Raw genomic sequence first — 23,912 nt, 5'->3', positions numbered from 1 at the left:
GTTGGGCCCAACTATGAATCTGAGAAAGCATCTGAGTGTGTGGTGAATGTCCAAGTGAAAATACATGTCCTTCATACTGAGAGCTGTAAACCACAAACCTTTTTCTAGGGATCGGATTATAAAATGCCAGGGTAACCATGCAAAATTTCTGCTTGTGAATACAGCCGTTGAGATAGTGGAGATTGAGGATGGTCTCCCTCCACTGTTCTTTCTGGATACTAGTAAGTAAGGTGAGTAAAAACCCCTTTCGTTGGTGCTGATCAGGTACCCATTCTATTACTCCTCGCTGCAAGGAGGATTCTACTTCTCATTTGAGAATCTCCTTGTGAGAATGGCCCTGAAAAGGGGTGGTAATGGGGAGGGGAGCAGGTAGGGAAATTTCATCGCATAGCCAGAATGGATGATATTTAGTACCCACTTGTCTGTTTCTGCATTCCTAGTGTGGGAAGGAAAGGGTATGTGGGAATCCGTAAGTGTTAGCATCACTGGTTTGCACTCTCCAACTCCCATCAAAAATATCATTTCAATGGAGGCTGGGATTGGGACGATGATGTTTCTGCAGAAGGTGCAGGGAAAATGAACCTGTTGCCTTTTATGGGTGCCTTACAAGGTCGGTGGTGGTAAAACTTTTGAGCCATCAGTCTAGGCTTGTATGATGTCATGTGGAACTTTCTCTTCGGGGCAAGTCTATATATACCCCCAGGGATCAGAGAGTGATGATGGAGATGCAGATGGAGTGAGATGGAGATGCAGGGGTGACTGCTTCATCTGGAGACAACGAGGACAATCTCACTGGATCCTGCTCATACTCCTTCTCCTTCAATGGGGCATGAAGAGGCTCTGGCTGTCCTCTTGGAGAGGAAGGGTGGACTGACCCCCTAGCAGATAGTGTTGCCTCCACAGGTTGGTACGCGTCCCACGGTCCCCAATATGGCCAGGAACATGGGTCACAGGTGGCTGCAGAGATCTCCACGGCATGGGGTACCCACCCACAGTTCCAAGGCAGGTAATGTGATGGAGGTTGGCTCCAAACTGGTCTGGGTCCCCTGTCTGGGAAGGCGTGCCTCAGAGGAGACGTCCGTTGGTTGAGTACTTTAGAGTCTCCCAAGAGAGAAAATGCCAATTCTGAATCAAGTGGTGGTATCAATGGTTCTGCTGAAGGGAAACCAAGGCTAGACAATGGACTAGGAGACAGACTTCTTCCTTTAGTTGTATCTCCTGGTGGAGTCAGGGCTCTAGCCCAAGTTAATTCTTCAGTGAAGACATACCCAGAGTGAGTTTTCACTTACACCTTCCTATTACACATTAAGGGTATGTCTACCCTGCAAAAAAAGGTTTATTTCTTAACCCAGGTTAGTTAACTTGGGTAAAAACAACAGTGAAGACAGACGAGTCTTCACTTTTATTTTAAGGTAACTCGATTCGAAGTTAGTGAACCAAAATTAAGAACTCACTTTTTTTTTTTTTTTTTGCAGGGTAGATGTACTCTAAATCCCTAGTCTTCCCTGTCCCATAACCTCAATGCACAGCTCCCAAAAACCATCTAACGAATGACTATCATAGAAACAATGTTTTTACAGATGAAATAATAGTATTAATCCCAAAATCAAAGCCCCAAATGGTTGCAAAACCAGCTAAGCTGGCATCTAGAAATTAAATTAGATAATACTACCCCACTGAGTCTGAAATTATGAATATCCTATTTGAACCTTGAAGTTAGATCATACCTGCTGTCCAAAACTACAGACCACTCAGCATGAAAAAACATGCTAGTAGTTCCTAATCAGCCTTTATACTTGGCCATACTATACCAGTGTCATAAATGTAAAAAAGTGTAACTACACTGCTCATGCGCTTCCGATGAGTAAATGAATGATCATACAGCATCCCCCATCCTCCTTCCTACTCTTATTACATCATATCTGAAATTAGATAAGAGTTCTTAAGGCAGGGACCAAATCTTTTTTTGCACTCTGAGCACCTCGCATAATTTTAGGTGCTGTAAGTTAATATATGGTCATATTTTAATTTTGTTCTTTTCTGGAATGTTTAATACACTCAGTGAGCAATGTTTTTACATTTTGCCTCCACACAGGGTCATGCACAATGACAGTTAATTCCACAACAAAGTATGGGTGACAAAAATAAAAAACACTGAGCTCAATTAATTTATCACACTTTTTACTGAGGAATTATTTCTAAAGTTAGCAATGACAGTAACACCACTATCAGACTTTCCAATATATATTGCTATTATACAGCCCCGCCTTCCAAATCCACAGAAGCCTATTATAAATAACTTCTATAATATCTATATAATCAGAACAGTTTCCATAAATAGCTCTGCTCATCAATCCACAGAGCAGCCATGGCACCAGTTTATGCATCTGTCTTGCAATGTTCTCCGTCACAGGAGTGCAATTATAATGCAATCAGCAGGCATAAAGAAAACAAAAAACAAGTCATTCTTATATAAAGCAGAGCACTGAAAATTGTTTTCTTAAACCAGATTCTCTGTCATTTGCATATGTCTCCAAGGCTCAGTGATTGGTTTTGCTAGCACAAATCCTTATATCTATTATTTCGAGACTAGTCAGTTGGTTGTTACTGCACAGCTTTTAAGCAGACGATAATCAGCAGGGTACTGACTCCATTTCGCTGGATGTAGCAATATTTCTGCTTTGTATTACAAAATTTTGTTATGCAATCTGAAAGCTGGGGAACGGGAATGAAAAAGTGCTGATGAAAAAGTACATCAGCAAAATGTTGTAATTTAGAAACCAAAGCAATTTCTCACCTGCACATCACTAGTGAACTTGCTCAACTGTGTCTTATGTTACGTGTTGATGTGTAACACAAATACCATGCAAATTTCCAGCTGTACTTCAAGCAGTGTTTACAATGAGAAAAGTGGCAGACAGATAACAGAAGACTACCATCTCTCTAACAGTCACGCAAAGACTCATTCATATTTTTAAAAATCCTTATTTATATTTTAAAATCTTAAAATCAGTTGTAAAAACAATTTCCCCACCTATCTACCAAGTTAGTGCTGAATTAAAGCCTTTAAGAAGAGAGTATGAAATTAACTGTATTTTCCTTGAGATGACTCCACAGGAATTTTTGGCCTGAAAGGGACAGTTTATTTAATTAGTGGCAATTGTTTAAAGTGTTGCAAACAGGTCTCTTAGCAGGAATTAAAATGTGATCACTATCGACTTTGGATAGAGTTCTTTCTTTGACAAATCCAAGTAGCTTGAGAGATCAAATGAAGCCTAGTTAACTTACTCATGCTTTACTTTTTACAGCGCCAAGTCCTGGAGAATATGTAAGCCCCATTGTTTTCAGTCTAAAACTATTTTGACCAGGGGAAAGGAGAAAAAAAAATAAAATCACAAAAAGTACACTCTTCCCCCCCACCCCCGATTTTCACCCTACTTTTCTATCATTCAAATATATATAAAAAAATAAACTTGTTTCATTAAGAAAACACAATACATTGCATGAGCTATATGTATTATGATAATACATTACTCTGTGTATACATCAAAGCTACCTGTTGAAATAAGGCTATGTATTAGTCTAGAACAGGGTTCTCAGACAAATTATTTGATGGCCTCGAGTATGGCCATCAACTCTTGCTGGTGCAGCTCTCACCTCTATTTCCTAAAATACTTAATTAGTTTTAGGAAAAACAAATAAATATGCACATATACACATCCAAATCTTTGTAATTTATTTATTGCTAGCTAGTAAGTCTGTTGTGAAAAGTGGTATTAAACATACAAGTATCACTATTCACCGCAGACTTACTCAGCCCTGCCAAGCCTGGGGACAAATTAAACCCTAGAAGGGGGAGAGGCAGCGGCGGGACTGAGCCGAAAGCCACATGACTGGAGCCTGAAGCCCCATGGCCAGAGACTGCCATGCTGCAACCCCAGGGCTGAAGCCCAAAGTCTGAGCCCCACACTCCTGCGAAGATGGGGAACTCACTGGCTGCCTGCTCCTCCAGCGTTGTGCCCCAGGTGTCCCCAGAGGGGGGCAGGGCCCAACTGCTGCTGGCAGCACCAGCAATCAACACCAAGGCGGCGCACCCAGGAGCAAGAGGGAGCGGGAAGGGCTTCTCCTTTGCTCCCTCCCCTCCAATCATTGCCCAGGAGGCTGTGACCGCAAGAAAAGCCCCTGGTGGGCCACATGCAGCCACAGTGCTCGTATTTGAGAAATGCTTATCTAGAAGATACACACAACAAACAAACAGACATGCACACAAGTTCTGTAGTGTGCGCATCTGAACGTACTGATGAATCTCATGCCCACCACATGCACATTTCAAACTGTTAGATAACGGTTTAAAGATTTGACACACTAAAATGGGAACACAAGGAAGTATTCAAAAGTTTTAAAAAACAAAAACAGGAGAAAGATGAAGTGGAGTGTATGCTCTGCAAATGGTGTAGCACAATTCTTAAATGTAAATATTTATAGGCTAAGAATTCTAAGTCTACAACAGTAAACTGTTTATTCAAACAAAAAGTTTTATTTGGGGATTAGAGATGTATTGTTTTCTTAAACTCAGAGGTGGTATTGTGTTTTGGGAGTTCTCTTTTAGTTCTGCAGCAAACCACATTGAATTCCATTCATCAAAAGCATTAATCTACTGAATACCTCCCCCCCGGGTCCTTCCGTCTATCAAAATAAACCCCAATATTTACCTAGAAAAAGTATTAATAGTTTTTTGCATAGATTTTCACCTGTTTTTGTAGTAATAAACACTGATAATATTCCTGAGAAAAATTTAATAAAATAAAAACTGAAAACAAAGAATATACCATTTCAGTTTAGAAACAAATAATGGAAGCAATACAGCATTGTCCTTTCAGAAAGTACTCTGTTTTCCAAAGTAGTGTCAAAATTGTTAAACACGGTAATGATTCACATTTCCTAGCAAAAATGAAGAATTTTTCATGTGTGTCTTAAAGTTTTAACTTTGCTCTTAAAGTTCCAGTAGGAAGAAGTTACTTGTCAATCTGTTATCTAGAAAAGACCACAAATGGTATTTATGCTGTATCTAGAAACAAAATTGCAAGTTACTAACTATGATAAACACTAGCTAAGTAACTCACATCTACTGAAACAGTGAAGTCGGCCTCTGAACCACAAAGCTCGTGGCCATTCCCCTTCTCCTCCAGCCACTGGGGACTTATGTCAAAAATAATTTAAACTTTCAGTTCAAAAATGTTTCTAGAACCTTCATCAGGAAGAAAAGCATCCAACAGTGTACCTTTATTATTAGTCCCTGATTTCCCCTCAAAGATCATAAGTTATTCACAGCCTGCACTCTACAGTTGGCCAGAGGAGACTTTTAGGACTCATGAAACACACAACTGCAGGATCGTCTTTAAGAGGAAGGAGGAAATGGAACAGCAGGTAAAGGGCAGAACAGTTTGTATGTGTGAGCAGGAGAGGGGATACCCAAGCTGACACCAATGCTAGTTCCTTCCTAGCATATTGCTAATTATGCCCAGAGTTGCACAGGACTGAAAGCATCAGCAGAACACTATGGAGTTGCACCGGTGTAAACAAAAGCAGAATCTAACCTACAGAATTCATTACAGATGATGTATGAATATGACACAATGAAGTTTAACCTCCAGCTTTTAGGCTGAGTGTGCAGGACTGGAGAGTGACAAAAACTTCTCAGTACATTGAACAGATCTGCTCTGGAAGTCACTGTCAAGAACATAGAACTTCTTACCAGATGTTGCAGGGACTCCAATTTTACCAACAGAGAAAGTAATTGTAAAAGAACAGTATTTTATATTATTGTATCTAGTCAAGGATTCCAATTTATTTTAAAAAGCCTAATTTTGAAGTTGTTCATTAGTAGCACACACTTCTTACAGATGAAATGTATTCACGTACAATCGGAACATTTTTGTACTCTCTTATCTCATAATATAAAAATTTGTCTAAGAATAAAACATGCAAGTTCTGCTTGTGAGAAGTAAAAGCCAAATTCAGGAGGACTTATCCAATGAAATCTTTAATTCAAAAAAGTTCATTTTGAACTATTTATACATCTATTTAACACTTAAAGGTGTATCTCATGGGATTCATGGAAGAAAGTGGATCAAAATACAGCAATGCAATGTGAAAGCTGACAAAATTCTGGAAAAGAATCTCAGGGAAAAATTATCCCATTCAATAACCATTCAAAAGGTAAACATTTCAGTACTCCAGTACCTTATGATTAAATTTCATGGAAATATAGGATGGTTCAAATATATATTTCATAAGTATAAGTTAGTTCTACTTGTCTGCATAATCTCAAGTGAACCTAATTCAAATTCTTCATAATTTGAATAAAAATATAGGTCAATTCTAGGATACCATTAGACATGCTGTGAAACCCTATTTGAAAAATAAATTCCTTACCAAGCCATACGAAGTAAAATCCTGTTATGACAAACATATTGTCTAGTCCTATTTCAGTGGTCCCCAAACTTTTTTCCTATCGTGTTGCGCCGCGCCATGCCCTGCCCCGCCCCCTTACCTGTAATGGAACCTGTGGGTCCCCACTCCTGGGAGCTCAGCTGCAGCTGGAGCGGAGCTGGGGGCAAGGCCAGAGCAGAGCTGGGTCACACTCCCTCCCTGCTCTCTCGGGGGGGGCGGCTGGCCCAGGCCTAGCTGTGCCTCCCCCCCAAACATTCCTCCATAGCCCACAGTTTGGGGACCACTGTCCTATTTCATTTTAATATATTTTAGCACAACAAAGCCCATGTTTTATCCCAACTAAAACCTTATCGGTCTCCATGATGGTGCATTATCCCATGATAGCATATATTAATTTAACGGACTACCACTTTAAGTGAAACTTTCACCCTCTATATCCACCTTTTAATTACAAAGGCAAAAAAAAATTTTATCAGGAGACAATAAGTATTTCAAATGTAGTTGTATGCTCATTATTCACGGGACTATACTTCAATTATTTTTTTTCCCCATGTTTCAGATACCCATCAGGCTGGCAAAAGGGGAAGAAGAATTTCTCTCCACAGAGACACTTATTTTTTCCATGCCAAAGAGGAATTCCATATCTATACTATCTCAATACAGACAACCTTTTGAAGTTACTAGACCCAGAGTTCTTACCATTCTAATATCAAACTAGTCACATCGGCAAAGAATTAAGGAATAAAACTATCTGGACTGTTGAATACCAAGATTGAGTGTTCTCTTTAATGATGTTCTGAAATAAGTGTGAACACAACCCAATGCAACAAAGTTTAATTTTTCCCTATAAAGGAGTCATAATGCCTAACTTTGTACATATCCTCTCTCCTTTGTTTTAACTTAGTTTATATATTTTTAGAAATCTACAATAGATTATTATAACTTTAATACAAATGATTATATAAATTTTCAAATGCATCTTCATAACACAAAGCTAATCTTTCATTTAAAAAAATTCCCGATGCAAATATTAAAATGATCATAAAAAATCATTTAAACCTTTGCGACCTTTAGAATTATATAGTACAGGCAGAGCCAAAAACAATTGCTACTTCTTTTGTTAAGTTTATTGTAAAGATACAGGATGATGAATTCTTGTTATGTAAGCTTGATTTTAAAAAAATTATAAAGTTTTCAGGCCAAATTCTTGGCTGGTGGAAACAGGTGCAGCATGCATTTATACCAGCAGAAAATCTGGCCTATTTCAGTCTTACAGTTCTTTAAAGGTCAGAGCAGTACAGTTCAATAACATGGGATCCTTCTTTATCCCAGCCCAATCCATTTTTCTTAGCACAGCAGCTGGCACCATACCGGCAACAACACTGCAGAACCATCCACAAAAGTCCTGCAATGCTGACCACTTCATGTACGGTAAGGTAGTATATTTGTTTTCATGTTACTTGGAATTCATGAAAACTGAAAAATAAGTATGATCACAATTCACACCAGCTCTGTTAAAACATGACAGGCTAAATTTTCTTGTTCACACACTTCTAAGATCAGGCAAGTAGGAACTGTGTTGGTATAAAATTCTTAAGTGTGGGTTGGGGTTTTTTTGCATATTACTAATCTATTTTGTTGATATATTCAAAAATGCATATTTTTTCTTATTGCTGACAGAGAAGGGGAAAGCAGAAGGGTCAGACTGTGAGGCTGAAGTGGTGTAACACTGCATCAATGGCTGGCACCAATAGTCCTCCTGCTGCAGGGACACCTGCATTATTACTGCAGTGTCACCGTTTCTACTGAATATAAAAAGAAAGTGTTGGTGTGTATGCACACAAATCTCTCCTCTCCATTGAGTACAAGGAAAAAGACACAAACAGCTATACAGATGGTGAAGTTTCAAGGAAAAATAGCTGTATTCTACCAATTATTTCTGCATCTCAAATACACCAGCCATTTAGTCCGATATGCTGCAGCTCTTATTCTGTGAGACAGACAGCAGCACCAATGAAATGAAGCCAAGCTTCTGGCATCAATTTACCAGGATGATCCAAAAAATTCTAAAAGCTTAGTATATCCTGGTGTTCGTATGAGACAATTATGTGCTTGTCCGTACATGACACGTGAAGCTTTCTTGCTGAACTTAATTTTGCAGTTAAGCAATATTTGTCCAAATAAACAGATAATTAGTAAGACACTCCTTAGGAGGCAGACAGTTCCCCAGCCCCACCTTCCCATTTATGGGAACAAAGAATACAATGAAGGATCCCATATGCCCAACAGAATGATTTTACTCTTAAGAAACTGCTGTACCCTTGCAGGATAATCCCCCCCCCCCCCCCCAACTGCCTCCCATCATCCCTTTGAATGAAAATTTGGACTACGCTCAGCTTTTCGGAAAAGTAAGTTTTATTTAACATGCTTATACTCCAATCATATATTAGTACAGATTTACAAACCTGGTATATGCAATTTAAATCAATGTCATGGGTAGGGCCCTACCAAATTCACTGTCCATTTTGGTCAATTTCATGGTCATATGAAATTTATAATTTTAAAACTCCTGATTTCAGCTATTTAAACGTGAAATTTCAGAGTGTTGTAACCGTAGAGGCATGGGCGGGGGAGGGGGGTTTGCAAGGTTATTGTAGAGTGTGTGTGGTACTCCTACCCTTACTTCTGTGCTGTTTCTGGCGGCGGCCCTGCCTTCAGAGCTGGGCAGCTGGAGAGAGGCGGCTGCTGGCCGGGAGCCCAGCTCTGAAGGCAGAACCGCCACCAGCAGCAGCACAGAAGCAAGGGTGGCATGGTATGGTATTGCCACCCTTACTTCTGACCTGATGCTGGTGGGGTGCCCGGCCAACAGCTGCCACTCTCCAAACACCCAACTCTGAAGGCAGCACAGAAGTAAGGATGGCAATACCTTCCCTAGAACAACCTTGCGACCCCCCTGCAACTTCCTTTTAGGTCAGGACTCCCAATTTGAGAAACGCTAGTCTCCCCTGTGAAACCTGTACAATATATGGTAAAAGCAAACAAAACACCAGATTTCACAGGGGGACACCAGATTTCACAGTCCATGACGCATTTTTCATGGCCAAGAATTTGGTAGGGCCCTAGTTATAGTTAAGTCAGAAAACATCAAATCTGAGAGAGATTTTATAATTATTATAGGGCTTGAAATAGGGCTATATGGTGATTAGGAAACATAGCAAACTGTGTTTGGGCCTTCCAAAATAACCAGTTTCTGCAGAATTTAAACTTTAGTTTGAGATGGACAATTTGAATATAAGACAATAAATATACAGTACTTCCAGTAACAAAAGAATCTGCTAGTCTGGAGCTTGATTGACAGGTTAACCACGCCCACCTAGGCCCTTTTTGCTGCTAACATTCTTAGTTCTGGTGTTCAAACTGCTCTCCCTAAATAAGCCCTGGAAGTCATCAAAGTAAATCTGTTACTTGTGTGCCAAGCTGGAGGAGTCAGGCTCTGAGCCCTTAGATTTTGCTGGAAGTTTTCCTCTCTCTGGAAAACTATCCTGGTCCCTTTCCTCCACTCCCTACCCGCAGTCCTTACCTGGACCACGGTCCACAGGATTAACGTTGCAGCCACAATGTTAACATTGATGCAGATGTGCTATGCTACCTGAAAACATCAGGAGACTGCCCAATCTGAGGTCTCTGCTGACCAGGGAGTGAAGTTAAGTGGTTAGACTGAATCTCCTCATGCAGTCTTCAGTACCTGACCAGGCAGCTCTCTACACAGAGTAAAGTCTAGCACAAACATGGGCAAATATAGGGCATATGAGATATGTGGCCAGACTAGTTGAAGGGGATCTACCTAGCACCTGAGAACTTGCTGCCCTCATCCTCCGCACTGGTCACCCAAATCCAGCAACATACTTTGACTCCAGGTTTCAGAGTAACAGCCGTGTTAGTCTGTATTCGCAAAAAGAAAAGGAGTACTTGTAGGACCTTAGAGACTAACCAATTTGACTCCAGTAACCCTGGCTTCTCAAAACTGTCCTGTCAAACAGCACTCATCTGCTTGGAGATGTATGTTGCTTAACGAGTGTTTGTGTGGTCATGTTACAGTCCATGACCAGTTCCTTACAGCTATTATAAGGATTATTCCTGGAGGGAGCCTACACCTGAGACTCCTCTAGCTAACCAGACTCTTCATTCAGATACACTACAGTATCCTGGGAATAAGCCCCTCCTAACAGACACAAATGGCTTTTTGGATTCTTCCCCGTCCCCCCGGGCTTCCCTTCTAGTGAACAACAACAACAAAGCTTCCCAAAAGATCTAAAAACTAGAGGCCCCTTCCGCCTCCTCTGCAGAGTGTGAATCTTCTTCCTCGGACTCCTGGAAACTCAGAATTCAAATCTTTTGACACTAGGATTTTGATTACACTTAAGGTTCTGGTTATACAAGAGAGAAAAAGACCTCAGGGCCTGAGACACTTCTGCTAAGGTTCCCCATTAGAAAGAGCACTTAACTCTTTGGAGCAGGTAGTGAGTACCGAACAGCTCAGTAGAAGAAAGAGTCCACTCCGAATGGCTATGTTAAACTGCATAAAATCCCTATAGAAAAGCACAATAGATTTGACTCCATCTTTATACAGTGGACCTACAAGATCTCCTCAGTTACGACCATTATTCCTGTTAAGGCTGTTATTGCCGGGAAAGAGCTCTATTTAAACTTTGGTCCACTGGGGCTTACTTAAAAGGGACTAACACTAATGGTGTCGTGCCTCCTTCATCCTACCCTTCAGCCAAAAACAAAGTTTGTGAGTAACTTTGGGAAAGCGAGTTCAGGGAGGAGAAGGGAAAAAAAAAAAAAGCTTTCCAAGCAGCTTCTTTCCCCTACCTCCATCCATGTTTCCCGGTCATTGCCTCTGGCCTTGATCATATACTGCATGGGTGGGTTTAATGGATAAATTCTCAATACAGAAGTCTCTAATCCATAAACAGAACACTCTGCTACGTAGGTAGACCACTGATAAAATGATCAGTCAGTTTAAGGCTGGGTCTTCACACAAACTTGCACTGAAATAATTAAATCAATTTCGTTCACAACTTGTTATTTTGGTACAAGATTGTTCCAGGTGCACACTTATTTCAGGAAGTGCCCAATCACAGTTTAGCTTAAGTTGGTTTCCTCTGTCAAAGCCTATACGTTAAGACCATGTCTACACCATGGGACATTGCTGTAGCTATGCTGACATAAAGCCAGCTGTGTAGACATAGCCTACAATGACAGAAATGGTCCTTCCATTGCTGTAGGAACACTGCCTTCCCGAGCAAAGGTAGCCAGATTGACTGAAGCACTCCATCTACCTTTCTGCACCTGCACCAGGAGTTTAGTCACCATAGCTACAGAACTCAGTGATGTGGCTTTTTCACACCCCTGAGTGGGGCAGCCATGTTTATCTAAATGTTAAGTGCAGATCAGGCCTCAGTCTGAAACAATGTTCCCTATTTTGATTAACCCTGTTTTCTAAATTCGCCTCCTGCTACAACCCTCCTTTAAAAGGAATTATCATTCAATCTTTGTAGCTCTTCGAGAAGCCATTTTCTGTTTCACTCCCTCAGGCTTTCCTGTAATGTATTAAGACATTTAACTCCCATAAATGAGAGAATGGGGTTATTTAGAACAATCAGAGGTTGCCTTACTTTCCCTGAGCACTATCCTTCATGCATAACTACTTTTTATAGAATATTGTTGTTTCCTACTCTTTCTTTGCATTGCTACAGCTAAGAGATGTGCTTGATTATAGTTATGGGAGAACACTGTCACACTGTCTCCACGAAGTTCCTGTCCCTGCATCTTTAGGCAGTGAAAATAGTTGTTTTTACATCAAGATAGTTACTTTGAGTTAGCTACCTCAATGTAATATCCTAGTGAAGACAAGATATTGAAGTTTTAACCTCAATGTATAAGGTTGACCTCTACGGCTACATGAAGGTTAAAACTAAAGAGCCTTGTCTCCACTAGGATTTTACTTTGAGATTATCTCAGTGTAGAAAAAACACCCTTTTTCAGTAGCGAGGATGTAACCTTAAGAGATCCAGAAGCGGGTTCAGCAAAGTCTGTGACAAGAAAGCTGCTTAACTAAGTAAATTCTCCCCATCCAGAGGTGGAAGATAGGTGCCTTTATTCCTATGGGTAAAAGTTAGTTTTCCCAGGTGAGCCCAAACCTTCAGCTCCTCATTCCTTGGAGGATGGAGGAATGTTCTCTTTGTCCCTTTACTCATCCCACATGTGTTTTTCCCCTCTTAATATGCCTCTTTATTATGGTACAGATACTTCCTCACTCATCTTTTAACTCAGAGCATATTCAGATTTTTATGGGGCAATTTCCAGCAGTACAGAGATCTGGAAAGCTTCCATTCAGAGGGCATAAGCCTTTAAGAGGTTAATGTTTTCTGATTCCAAGTCCCTGATTATACAGAGTTAATATTTTCTGGCTGTCCTATGATATACTGGTATAAGTCAGCTGACCACCCAGTGGCCTAGTCATGTCCACATTCCCCCCTGTCCCTGAAAGTGACTACAGTGTTTGTAACTGACCACAACTCCTCCTTCCAGGACTCATTCATGCTTCTACAGCACTCCTGCAGTCACACTATGAAGTTATTCTGCAGGTTTTGCCCTCCCCAGGTTTTCGGCCCTGATTTAATTGTGTAAATGAAAGAAAGGCTTACAAACTCAGACACTATTACTGATACTACGGTAGGGCCTAGAGGCCCCCAACCAAGACTGGAATTCTAATGTGCTAAGTACTCTACACACAGTAAGAGCTCACCTGTGTCCTGAAAGTGCTTACAGTCTAAGGGCTGCTCTATAAAGTTGCACTGCTTTAGCTATATCAGGCTATGTCTACACTAGCACTTTTGTTGGTATACTTTAGCCCGGGGGGGTGAAAAAAAAACAACCCCAAAAGTGATATAGGTTACACCGACAGAAGCGCCGGTGTGGACAGTGTTATGTTGGTGGGAAAGGCTCTCCTGCCCACATAGCTATCACTGCTCATTTGGGGTGCTTTAATTATGTCGACGGGAGAGCTCTTTCCTGTTGGGATAGAGCGACTACATGGGAGATACTGAAGCGGTGAAGCTGCATCGGTACAGTCGTGCCGCTTGTAAGCTCTCCAGTGTAGACATGTTCTCAGTGTAGTTAAAGCAGTACAATCCTCCTAGGGTTGGCAAAGTTACCCTGATAAAGTGTTTTTACCAGTATAGCTTATTCTCATACGGGAAGGAAAAGAGGCTATACTTGTTTTCGTAAATCATACCACTACCAAATAGTTGAAAGTTGTATCTGCACAACAACATAGCACTCTAGCTGTTACCTGAGCGAGACCTTTTTTTCCTTACTTTAACCAAAGGAACACTATAGCATGCCTGGCCACTGGATGACAATTATTTATGCAATTGTCACTTTAATTCGAAATAAAATGAGATACATGCAACGTATCCAGCCTTAGCTTGACTGTGCATTAGGATATAAAGTCCATTTCTACTTCGGTCTCAGCTGACAACCAACTTATTAATGTCACTGTATAGTGCTAAATGCACAGCTCTTCATATGTTCAAAGTGCTTTACAAACATCAGTCAATATATTCTAATATCATTATGTAAACATTGTATCAAATTAAGTTGCTGGGTAAAATGGAAGTTGGAGACAAGAGAGTGCTATTTAAAATGTGAGGATTTCTAAACAACAAAATTTGGAGGACGTTACGACCTGTGTTACATGGGAGGACAGACTAGATCAGGGGTGGGCAAACTTTTTGGCCCGAGGGCCACATTGGGGTTGCAAAACTACATGTACAGAGGGCCAGGTAGGAAGGCTGTGCCCCCTATCCGACCCATCCCACTTCCCAGCCCCTGACTGCCCCCCTCAGAACCCTCAACCCATCCAACCCCCCCGCTCCTTGTCCCCTGCCCCTAAGCGCCCCCTGGGGCCCCACCCCCTAGCCAACCCCCCCCTGCTCCCTGACTGCCTCGACCCCTATCCACACTCCCACCCCCTAGCCAACCGCCCTCTGTTCCTTGTCCCCTGACTGCCCCCCAGACTCCTATCCCCGCCTGACAGGCCCCCCGGAACCCCACCCCCTTATCCAACCCCCCCTGCTCCCTGTCCCCCGATTGCCCCCCCAGAACCTCTGTCCCATCCAACCGCCCTCTGCTCCCTGACTGCCCCCTGGGACCCCGCGCCCCCTCACCATGCTTCTCAAAGCAGCAGGAGCACGCTGCCCGGTAGGAGCAGCGGGCCAGAGCGCTGCCCACACGGAGGCATTACTGCAGGGGAGGGGCCAGGGGCTAGCCTCCCCGGCCAGGAGCTCAGGGGCCGAGCAGGACGGTCCCGCAGGCCAGACGCGGCCTGCGGGTCGTAGTTTGACCACCTCTGGACTAGATGATCGCAATGGTCCCTTCTGGCCTTTGAATAAATCCCAGAGATTCTACACAAAACTTAAGAGCCCTATTAACTTCAAATACTGAATAATTTGAGGGCAGGGATTGGTCATGACTATGGCCCACCCCTTCAATCCATACTAGAGTATTTGCCATGATTAGGAAAAGAAACTGTTCTGACATTACATATAGGAACTGCACAGAGAAAGAACAAATGCCATCCAAAATCTGAGAGGGACAAGATGTGGAGGGCTGATATCAGGGCTGATATTTAATAGGAAAAAGTTTTTAAAAAGAATAAAACCCAAAGAACTCTAAAAAGAGGTTCTGGAAAAGGATCTGCTCATTTGAGAGTAGAAGAAGGAAAAGGAAGAAAACAAAAGGGAAATAGGATGCTACAAATTGTTAATACAAAAATAAAGTAACCCCAGAAGAGGGCAGGGAAGGACTCCCTAGTTGTTTACTGTCTAAACTAAAACACCCAAAACTATCTAAAACTATTTTTAACTATGTACAGAGGAAGTCTAAAGAACAGCTCTGAGGACACTGGAGAGTTCCATGTCAGACCACATGGAGGTAAGAAGGAACTGGAGAGGTGGCTGGTCCAAACTATCCCTTATAGCCTCAGTTCAAAGCATAAGAAGCGAAAGAGCAAAAGCACAGACCAAACGGACGCTCCTAACAAGAATCTTCGAGTCTCAGGCACATGGAGTGCAGGCCTACCCCATACTGGAATACACACAGGGACCAACACTTGAAGTGGTTTGTGATGGTTCAGCTCAAGCCAACGTTTAAGCAAAACTGAAATAAGCCACCAAAACAGCAGTCCACACAGGAGCTTCCGCTGGCTAAAGCAATTTAGTTAAACCTGTGCAAATCCTGTGTAGACAAGGTCCAAGGCACTTAAATCAAAATAAGAGTGTCTACACATAAAAAGTTGCACTTCACCCAGCTCAATTTAGTTCAGTTGAACCGGTGAACATCTGTGTTTAGAGAAGGCCTAAGCCAGTGACCTGATTTTCAAGAGTGCTGAGAACTTAGCACTACCTATAGTCAATGGAAACTGCTTTTCAAAAACAGGGCTTTTGGTAGGTGCCTACATAGAGATACAAGAGCCAAGCTTCAGGCACCTGTTTTTGAAAATATGAGCAAGTTGCTTAGACTGAAAGTGATTTAGAAAGTCTGAATCCTAGTCAGGAAGAGAACCCAGGTCTCCAAAGCCTCAGACCAGTATCGACCACAAGATCATTCTTCCTATAATGGCTTTCTAAGTGATCTCTTCCTTGCTGCCAGAAAGGACACTGGGCTTGTTGCAGTTTGGGGCTAGTCTATACTAAAAAGGCTTTTCCAGTATTGCTATACCAGCAAAGCCCACTAGCAGAAGGACAATGTATACCAGCAAGAGTTCTTTTGCCTGCATACTTAAACCATCTCCCTGAATGATTTAGCTATATTGGCAAAAGTGTCATTTTGTCAGCATAAAATATGTCTACACAGGGTTTTTTGCTGACATAGCTATGTCAGGTCAGGGGGTAATTTTTTTGTACATTCCTAACAAACTTCACTCTAATGGCAAAAGTTTGTAGTGTAGACCTGGCCTCAGATCTAAGAGGCTATATATCCAAGTCTGAGACAAGGTTGCAGCACATCCACGTTAGACTAAAATTATAGTTATCCTGCATAAAAGCGTTCTTATAGCTGTGAGGGAAAATAAGTTACCTACTATTTTGCTTCTCTGAAGATATTGCTACCTGAGATTCTCTCTACAAGGTCCTGGCCGCCCAGTTGGGACAGGGCCCCTGTCTTAGCCTGGGAGCACAAGATCCCACTGTAAGAACCCTGAGAGTATGGTACCTTTAAAGAAAAGCATGATACCAAAATATTCACTTCAGAGCAGCATATCCAAATTATTGCAGCTGAAATTTAAATCCCAGTTGGTTACAAGAGCTTCATTCAACCACCGGGGAGGGGAGAGGGGGGAAGAGGAGAGAATGTTCATCTGAAACAACCTTCCCCATAAACAATTTAGAGAAATGAGCAGACAAAAGCACAAAAAAACAAGGAACAGAGACTTCACATACCACAAGCTTCTTTAATCAATATATTCAAGGGGCCTTTCACAATGGAACAAGGCTTGAAATGCATACTAAGATTTAGTTGGTCAGTACTTCATTTACTATCATTACCTATGCAGTTTAGGGCAAAAAGTGCTGCCCTCCCCACTCCCCCAAACAACCAATTCAATGCTGCTATGAGGCCCTTACCCTGACTCTTGACATCAGTTTATTGCCCAAAATAAGTGCCACAAAGGCCACTGCAATATCTGATAGAACCCGTTTAAACACAAACTTTCAAGTGCTGATTAGTAATAAGTAGGGCTGTCAAGCGATTAAGAAAATTAATTGCGATTAATCGCACTGTTAAACAATAGAATACCATTTACTTAAATATTTTGGATGCTTTCTACATTTTCAAATATATTGATTTCAATTACAACACAGAATAGAAAGTGTACAGTGCTCACTTTATATTTATTTCTTATTACAAGTATTTGCACTGTAAAAAAACAAAATAGTATATTTCAATTCACCTAATAAAAGTACTGTAGTGCAATCTCTATCATGAAAGTTGAACTTACAAATGTAGAATTATGTTTTAAAAAACCAACAAACCACAACCTGCATTAAAAAATAAAACAATGTAAAATTTTAGAGCCTGCAAGTCCACTCAGTCCTACTTCTTGGGGGGAGGGACAGCTCAGTGGTTTGAGCATTGGCCTGCTAAACCCAAGGTTGAGAGCTCAATCCTTGAGGGGGCCATTTAGGGCTCTAGGGCAAAAATTGGGGATTGGTTCTCCTTTGAGCAGGGGGTTGGACTAGATGACCTCCTGAGGTCCCTTCCAACCCTGATACTCTAGGATTCTTGTTCAGCCAATCGCTCAGACAAACAAGTTTGTTTACATTTGCAGGAGATAATGCTGCCCGCTTCTTGTTTACATTGTCATCTGAAAGTGATAACAGGCATTCGCAGGGCACAGTTGTAGCCGGCTTCGCAAGATATTTACATGCCAGATGTGCTAAAGATTCATATGTTCCTTCATGCTTCAACCACCATTCCAGAGGACATGTGTCCATACTGATGACTGGTTCTGCTCGATAACCATCCAAAGCAGAGAAGACCAATGCATGTTCATTTTCATTATCTGAGTCAGATGCCACCAACAGAAGGTTCCTTTTCTTTTTTGGTGGTTCAGGTTCTATAGTTTCTGCATTGGAGTGTTACTCTTAAGACTTCTGAAAGCATGTTCCACATCTTGTCTCTCTCAGATTTTGGATGGCATTTCAGATTCTTAAACCTTGGGTCCAGTGCTATCTTTAGAAATCTCACATTGGTATCTTCTTTGCGTTTTGTCAAATCTGCAGTGAAAGTGTTCTTAAAATGAAGAACATGTCCTGGGTCATCATCCAAGGCTGCTATAACATGAAACATATGGCAGAATGTGGGTAAAACCGAGCAGGAGACATACTATTCTCCCCCAAGGAGTTCAGTCACGAATTTAATAAACACACAATTTTTTTTTAACAAGCATCATCAGCATGGAAGCACGTCCTATGGAATGATGTCCAAAGCATAAAGGGGCATATGAATGTTTAGCGTATATCTGGCACGTAAATACCTTGCAACGCCGGCTACAAATGTGCCATGCAACTGCCTGTTCTCACTTTCTGGTGACATTGTAAATAAGAAGAGGGCAGCATTATCTCCTGTAAATATGAACAAATTTGTCTGCCTGAGTGATTGGCTGAACAAGAAGTAGGACTGAAGTAGTAGGCGCCGAAGTTTTACATTGCTTTGGTTTTGAGTGCAGTTAATGTAACGAACAAAAAAAATTTACTTTGCAAGTTGCACTTTCATGACAGAGATTGCACTACAGCACTTCTATGAGGTGAATTGAAAACTACTATTTCTTTTATCATTTTTACAGTGCAAATATTTGTAATTAAAATAATATACACTTTGAATTACAATACAGAATACGATATATATGAAAATATACAAAAACATCCAAAATATTAAATAAATTTCAACTGGAATTCTATTAGTTAACAGTGAGATTAAAACTGCAATTAATCGCGATTACTTTTTTTGAGTTAATTGCGTGAGTTAACTGCGATTAATCGCCAGCCCTAGTAATAAGTTATGAAAAACAAGCACTAGATTCATGTTTTAAAATATGTCAAATCTGAAAATTCCCATCATCCTTAATAACTAATATTAAGAGTTTGAGAAAGCAGCATATTTATCATGGGACTGAAATTTCACAAAGTATGGATCCTTAGACATCTGACATGTAGGGAAGTCCAAAGTGCAAATTCTGCCCTGAATTATCTCCATGTAACCTCAATGACTTCAATGGGATAGTACTAAGTTTATGTCAGGCAAACTTTCGCCCAAGGACTGTTACGCATCCAAACCTAGTAGGATCTTTTAATTTTTCAACTCTGTATCATATATGAACAAATAAGTAAAATTTCAGATTTCTCCTGCGGTAAATGATTCTTTAAAAATAGGAAAGCTTCAATAACAAGTTCTTACATAAATCACATTTTATGAGAACAGAGGTAGAAATCAGTTCTCCCCCAGAACTGAAATTCTATACTTTCAAAGATGTAGAGTCTCATACTTGCTTACTAAAGAAAATGATTGTTAAATATAAAAAAATCCAATTTCTCCTAGAACTAAAATGAGTCTTAAAATTTTTTTAGTACCATCTTATAGTTCAAATAAAAATATAAAAAGAAGATTACGCATAGCCAATCTAATTCCTGAATTCATACAGTGAGGTTCATTAATGAGTGAATGATTTTTAGTTTGTTGAACTTGAGTAAAGAATGAGCACCAGAAAAATATTTAAAATTTATAAAAAAGCATTTACTGTAAATGCATTTCATATTGACTTAGCATTTCCAAACTAACTATTACAAACTCAGTATAAAGTTTAAAAGTATCTATACACAGGCAATTCTGGACAAACACAGTAACTTTGAAGCGTTATTATTTAAGCTCACCATAGCTGATAAAAGAAGTCAGTGAGAAACCGGGTCAAAGCGTATCAACAGGATTTGTTTCATTAGTAAAAAGAGGGGCACGATGAATTTATGCAAGGTAAACAACTTGATACACTCATCTAAAACGTGTATAATTACAACATTTTACTCTATGGATACAGCACAGTTTTGATTTTTATTTAAATACCTCTCAGTAATCCACTTAATCTTAAATGCATATGGATATATTTTCCTCTTTGGTTCACATGAGGCACATGCACTTAAATATTTAGCTTAATTATAGAGAAGACATAGGGGACATAATGTGTTTGATCAGGCACATTATAGTTCACACATTCATTCTCCCTACCTCTAACAAAGAAAGCAAATGACACATTTTAAGCAAAAATATTTTATACATAATAGGAAAAAGAAGTTAACCACTTTCAATCTATCAGTTGTCCAGGAAATGTATGAGTCCCGATATCTTTCCATTTGAATTTATGATCCATTAAAATTATTATGGAGATGTGTGTATAGTCTGGCAACAAGGGAAATTATAATTTCCAGAACTAGTTTAAACATTGAATCAAATGTTTTCATGAACATAAATTGAAAACCTTTTAAGCCAAAAATGACCACCACCCAAAGGTCCAACTATTTAGAAAATGTACATTATTGATAGAAATCTTGAGTGCACTGAACTTTTGAAAATATACAGAGTAATGATAAAAAGATATTTTAAATGCATTTTTGCTTACAAAACTGGAATTACAGAAACAAAAAAGATTAATATGAACTATTATTCCTATTCACTTTCATATTCCACAAATTACCAATGAATATATTGCTTAAAATATCAGGCTTAAACTAAACGTAAAAGCAAATATAGGAGCCGCGTTGCTTTCAGCTAACACATGGGTATTGCTAGCAAGATTTAATTAGTATTTTGGAGATACAGCTAGAAAGGGGAGTTGTCATGTATTTAATGAAACAGAATCTAGTTCTTTATAAAGAAAGTCACATAGAACAAGGCCACAAATATTTTCAAAGGTGGAGAGAGAAAGCAGTAGTAGAAATCAAATTGAAATTGCATACTGAATTCAAGAGTGGATTGAAATAATGAAGTAAAAGAGTCACAGCACAATCAGTTTTCATTCTGTAGAACAGCTAGAAGCTATAAGAATCTTACTGCAATGTCAGCTCCAAGCACACACAAGGGCTCCAGAAAATGCTCATTGATCATGCAGCACTTTATAATGCGCAGGAGGCCTCTCTCCTCCCTCTTTTCCCCAGCCCCTCCCACAGCAGCATTATAGTAATTGAGAATTCTACCAGTACCCCACATGTTAAAGAGAAAATAATCAATCACATACTTGGACTTATTAGCCTACAAAACAGATCTGCAAATCTAACGTATTTAAAAATCTGCAATAACTCAATATCGTATTCTAACATAGACCAATTAAACCAGAAATGGTTATTTCTTCCCTTCATTTTTAGAGTGCATAAAATTCAACTGAAACATTTATGAAATCAGTATTTATCAGTAACAGACAAAAAACAAATATAGTTTCTCTTTAGAGATACACAAAGAAAGAAAGAATCAGATTAACAATTCTGATCCTTTAAAACAGTAAAATATCAAAATATATATTTTCATACTCTGACATGGAAATCACCAACATTTAGCATTTCAGGATATTTATAAATATCCTGAATCTCTTTAAAAATGAAAAAAGGACTGTATTTAGCTATTTAACTATTTCAAATAAGGACCAAAGTATATATAGCAATTTAGCAATTCTCATCACTTAATAATTTATACTAGATACAAACAAAACAAGCACCTTCTTTAACCAGCAAAATATAAGCACTTTCAGGCCTTTATGTAAATGAATTGTGTAAGACACAGGATACTAAAGCCTTTGCAAGCTGCTTTGCAGACCCCACCTTTCAATGAGTTAATCTAAAGGTCACAAGCACACAGACGTTTTATGAAGTCTGAGGTTCTTTCTTTTATTCCTCTCTACCATACACCCCCCACTCACAATTTATAATCAAACAAATGACGTACTAATTCTCAGCTAATTTAGTAGCCATCCAAGTGCACATCTCACAGAACAAGGACTGTGTGCCTTGCTTAAATGCATAACTTCTCTTCCCTGCCTCACTCAACTGAGTAATTCGTAAGCATATTCCCGTAGATAGATTTCTTTCTTCTGGCTTTCAATTTCATTGCAATTTGTAAATCAACTCCTACCTCAAGGATGTCTTCTAGAACATATGCTTCCATCTCAGCCTCTGTCTCCACCATGTTTTAATCAAACTGCCATGTTTCTTACTGCACTATGATTAGATCACTGCCAGCAGGAACACTCCTCTGTGTCAGCAAGGGAACAGGAAATGGAATGTTCTATATTACAAGCCTGAAAGAGGCTTTGCTGCTTGCAAACCAGGCACCTACCAACTGAGCAGGGGTGACTCAATGAATATACTGTTTAAAGTCACAGCAGCCCTCTTCTGAAAGTACACTTCAGATAAATAACCTAATCAAAGTAAGCAAGCAAGCCACCTTATTTTACAATGCTATCTTGACGGCATTTATGTTTCAGATGAATTCAACGTTTTTATAGAGGAAATCCAACCCGTGAGCTTTCCTAAATTAACTAAACCTGAGGGGTTGCAGTTTTGTGGTGCAGAAATTTATCTGGAGCAGAAGTTTATAGAGTATATCCTGCATCAGTGCAGCTTACTGAGACATTAATGCCAGGCTCAGGCAATCCCAACATAATCAAATTAGAATGAATCTTCAGTAAAGTATTGAACAAGCAATCGCTCTGATTTGTATTCCATGTATTAGTAGTTTAAAGTTTTCCTACTTTCTGACCTTTGTATGAACACTTCTGAGCAAAAATTCAATAGACTGATTTTCATTCTTGTTTGTGTCTCAGAATTTTTAAATTCATTTCCCAAGCATGGCTCAGAATTCAGTATTTTTTTCCTATAGATCAGCTTCTTCTCTCCTTACAAAATTTCCAAGAGATGGGGCTGCTTGCAAGTTTCTCCTGCTAAAAATTCTCTAATCTAAACCTATAAACACTTTATTCTAAAAACTGAATAAAGTTTTCTGTAGTCTCAACACTAGATACAGATCCAGCAGAGGAAATGACCATATAAGAAACCAAAAATCACTATTTCCAGCTGCTAGGTTTTCAGTAGGGTGCTATCTCTTGGATCTTTCTTTGTGGACTCTATCTTTTGTATCTGTTTCTGGCTACTAGATGTCTATTTAAAACTCCTCTCCCTGCCCAACCCTCTCTGCCTCCTGGAAGAAAAAAACAATTCTTTCCCACACTGACTTCGACAGACTAGAGAACCACTGCACATCCTATAATCTTCTAACTGCTGCAATGGGGTGGGTGTGTGTGTGTGTGTGGGGGGGGGTTTATGCACTCCTATACTCAGCTTTCTGCCTGCTGTGTAGTGGGGAGGAATGTTGAAAATTCCTCCTGCGTTCATTTTTGAATTATCACACCATCAGTGATTTGATTCTTACCAGTTTCACTGCTTCTCATGGAGATCTGGAAAACAGCTCTAGGGCCCTTCAACCACAATACAGCAAGAACTCCATCTCAAAGTATGCATCCGATGAAATGAGCTGTAGCTCATGAAAGCTTATGCTCAAATAAATTGGTTAGTCTCTAAGGTGCCACAAGTACTCCTTTTCTTTTTGTGAATACAGACTAACACGGCTCCTACTCTGAAACCTATATTACTTGAGGAATTTTACTGCTACTCATCAAATAACTTATTCGATGAACACTTGTATTCTCCCAGCTGTTCAGTTAGTTAAACATCCAGCAATTAGATTAACTCTAGCAAAATTTGTCAAATATATTAAATCTTTTCTGCTATTCAAAAAAGAATAGGAATGTCAAATTAAATGTCAAATTAAAATACAGTACATAAAACAATACACCT

The 23,912-nt window shown here is 39.9% G+C and overlaps 1 protein-coding gene across 3 annotated transcripts in view; it reads right to left on the bottom strand.

The window, feature by feature from the left end:
- The window catches only part of ANKRD17 (ankyrin repeat domain 17), a 132,416-nt gene that overhangs the window by 74,723 nt on the left and 33,781 nt on the right, over positions 1-23,912 (bottom strand). The window contains exon 1 of one of the 3 annotated variants that reach the window (XM_048848112.2): positions 22,192-22,345. The exons of the other annotated variants lie outside the window; for them this stretch is intronic. Coding sequence (XP_048704069.2) covers positions 22,192-22,245 — 54 coding nt within the window. The 5' untranslated portion in view covers positions 22,246-22,345. Of the gene's footprint in view, positions 1-22,191; positions 22,346-23,912 lie in introns of those variants that run through there. 3 annotated transcript variants of the gene reach the window in all.

The sequence above is a fragment of the Caretta caretta genome, chromosome 4, assembly GCF_965140235.1.
Source record: "Caretta caretta isolate rCarCar2 chromosome 4, rCarCar1.hap1, whole genome shotgun sequence".
Taxonomy (NCBI): Eukaryota; Metazoa; Chordata; order Testudines; family Cheloniidae; genus Caretta; species Caretta caretta.
This window is presented reverse-complemented; position numbering and strand designations above follow the sequence as displayed.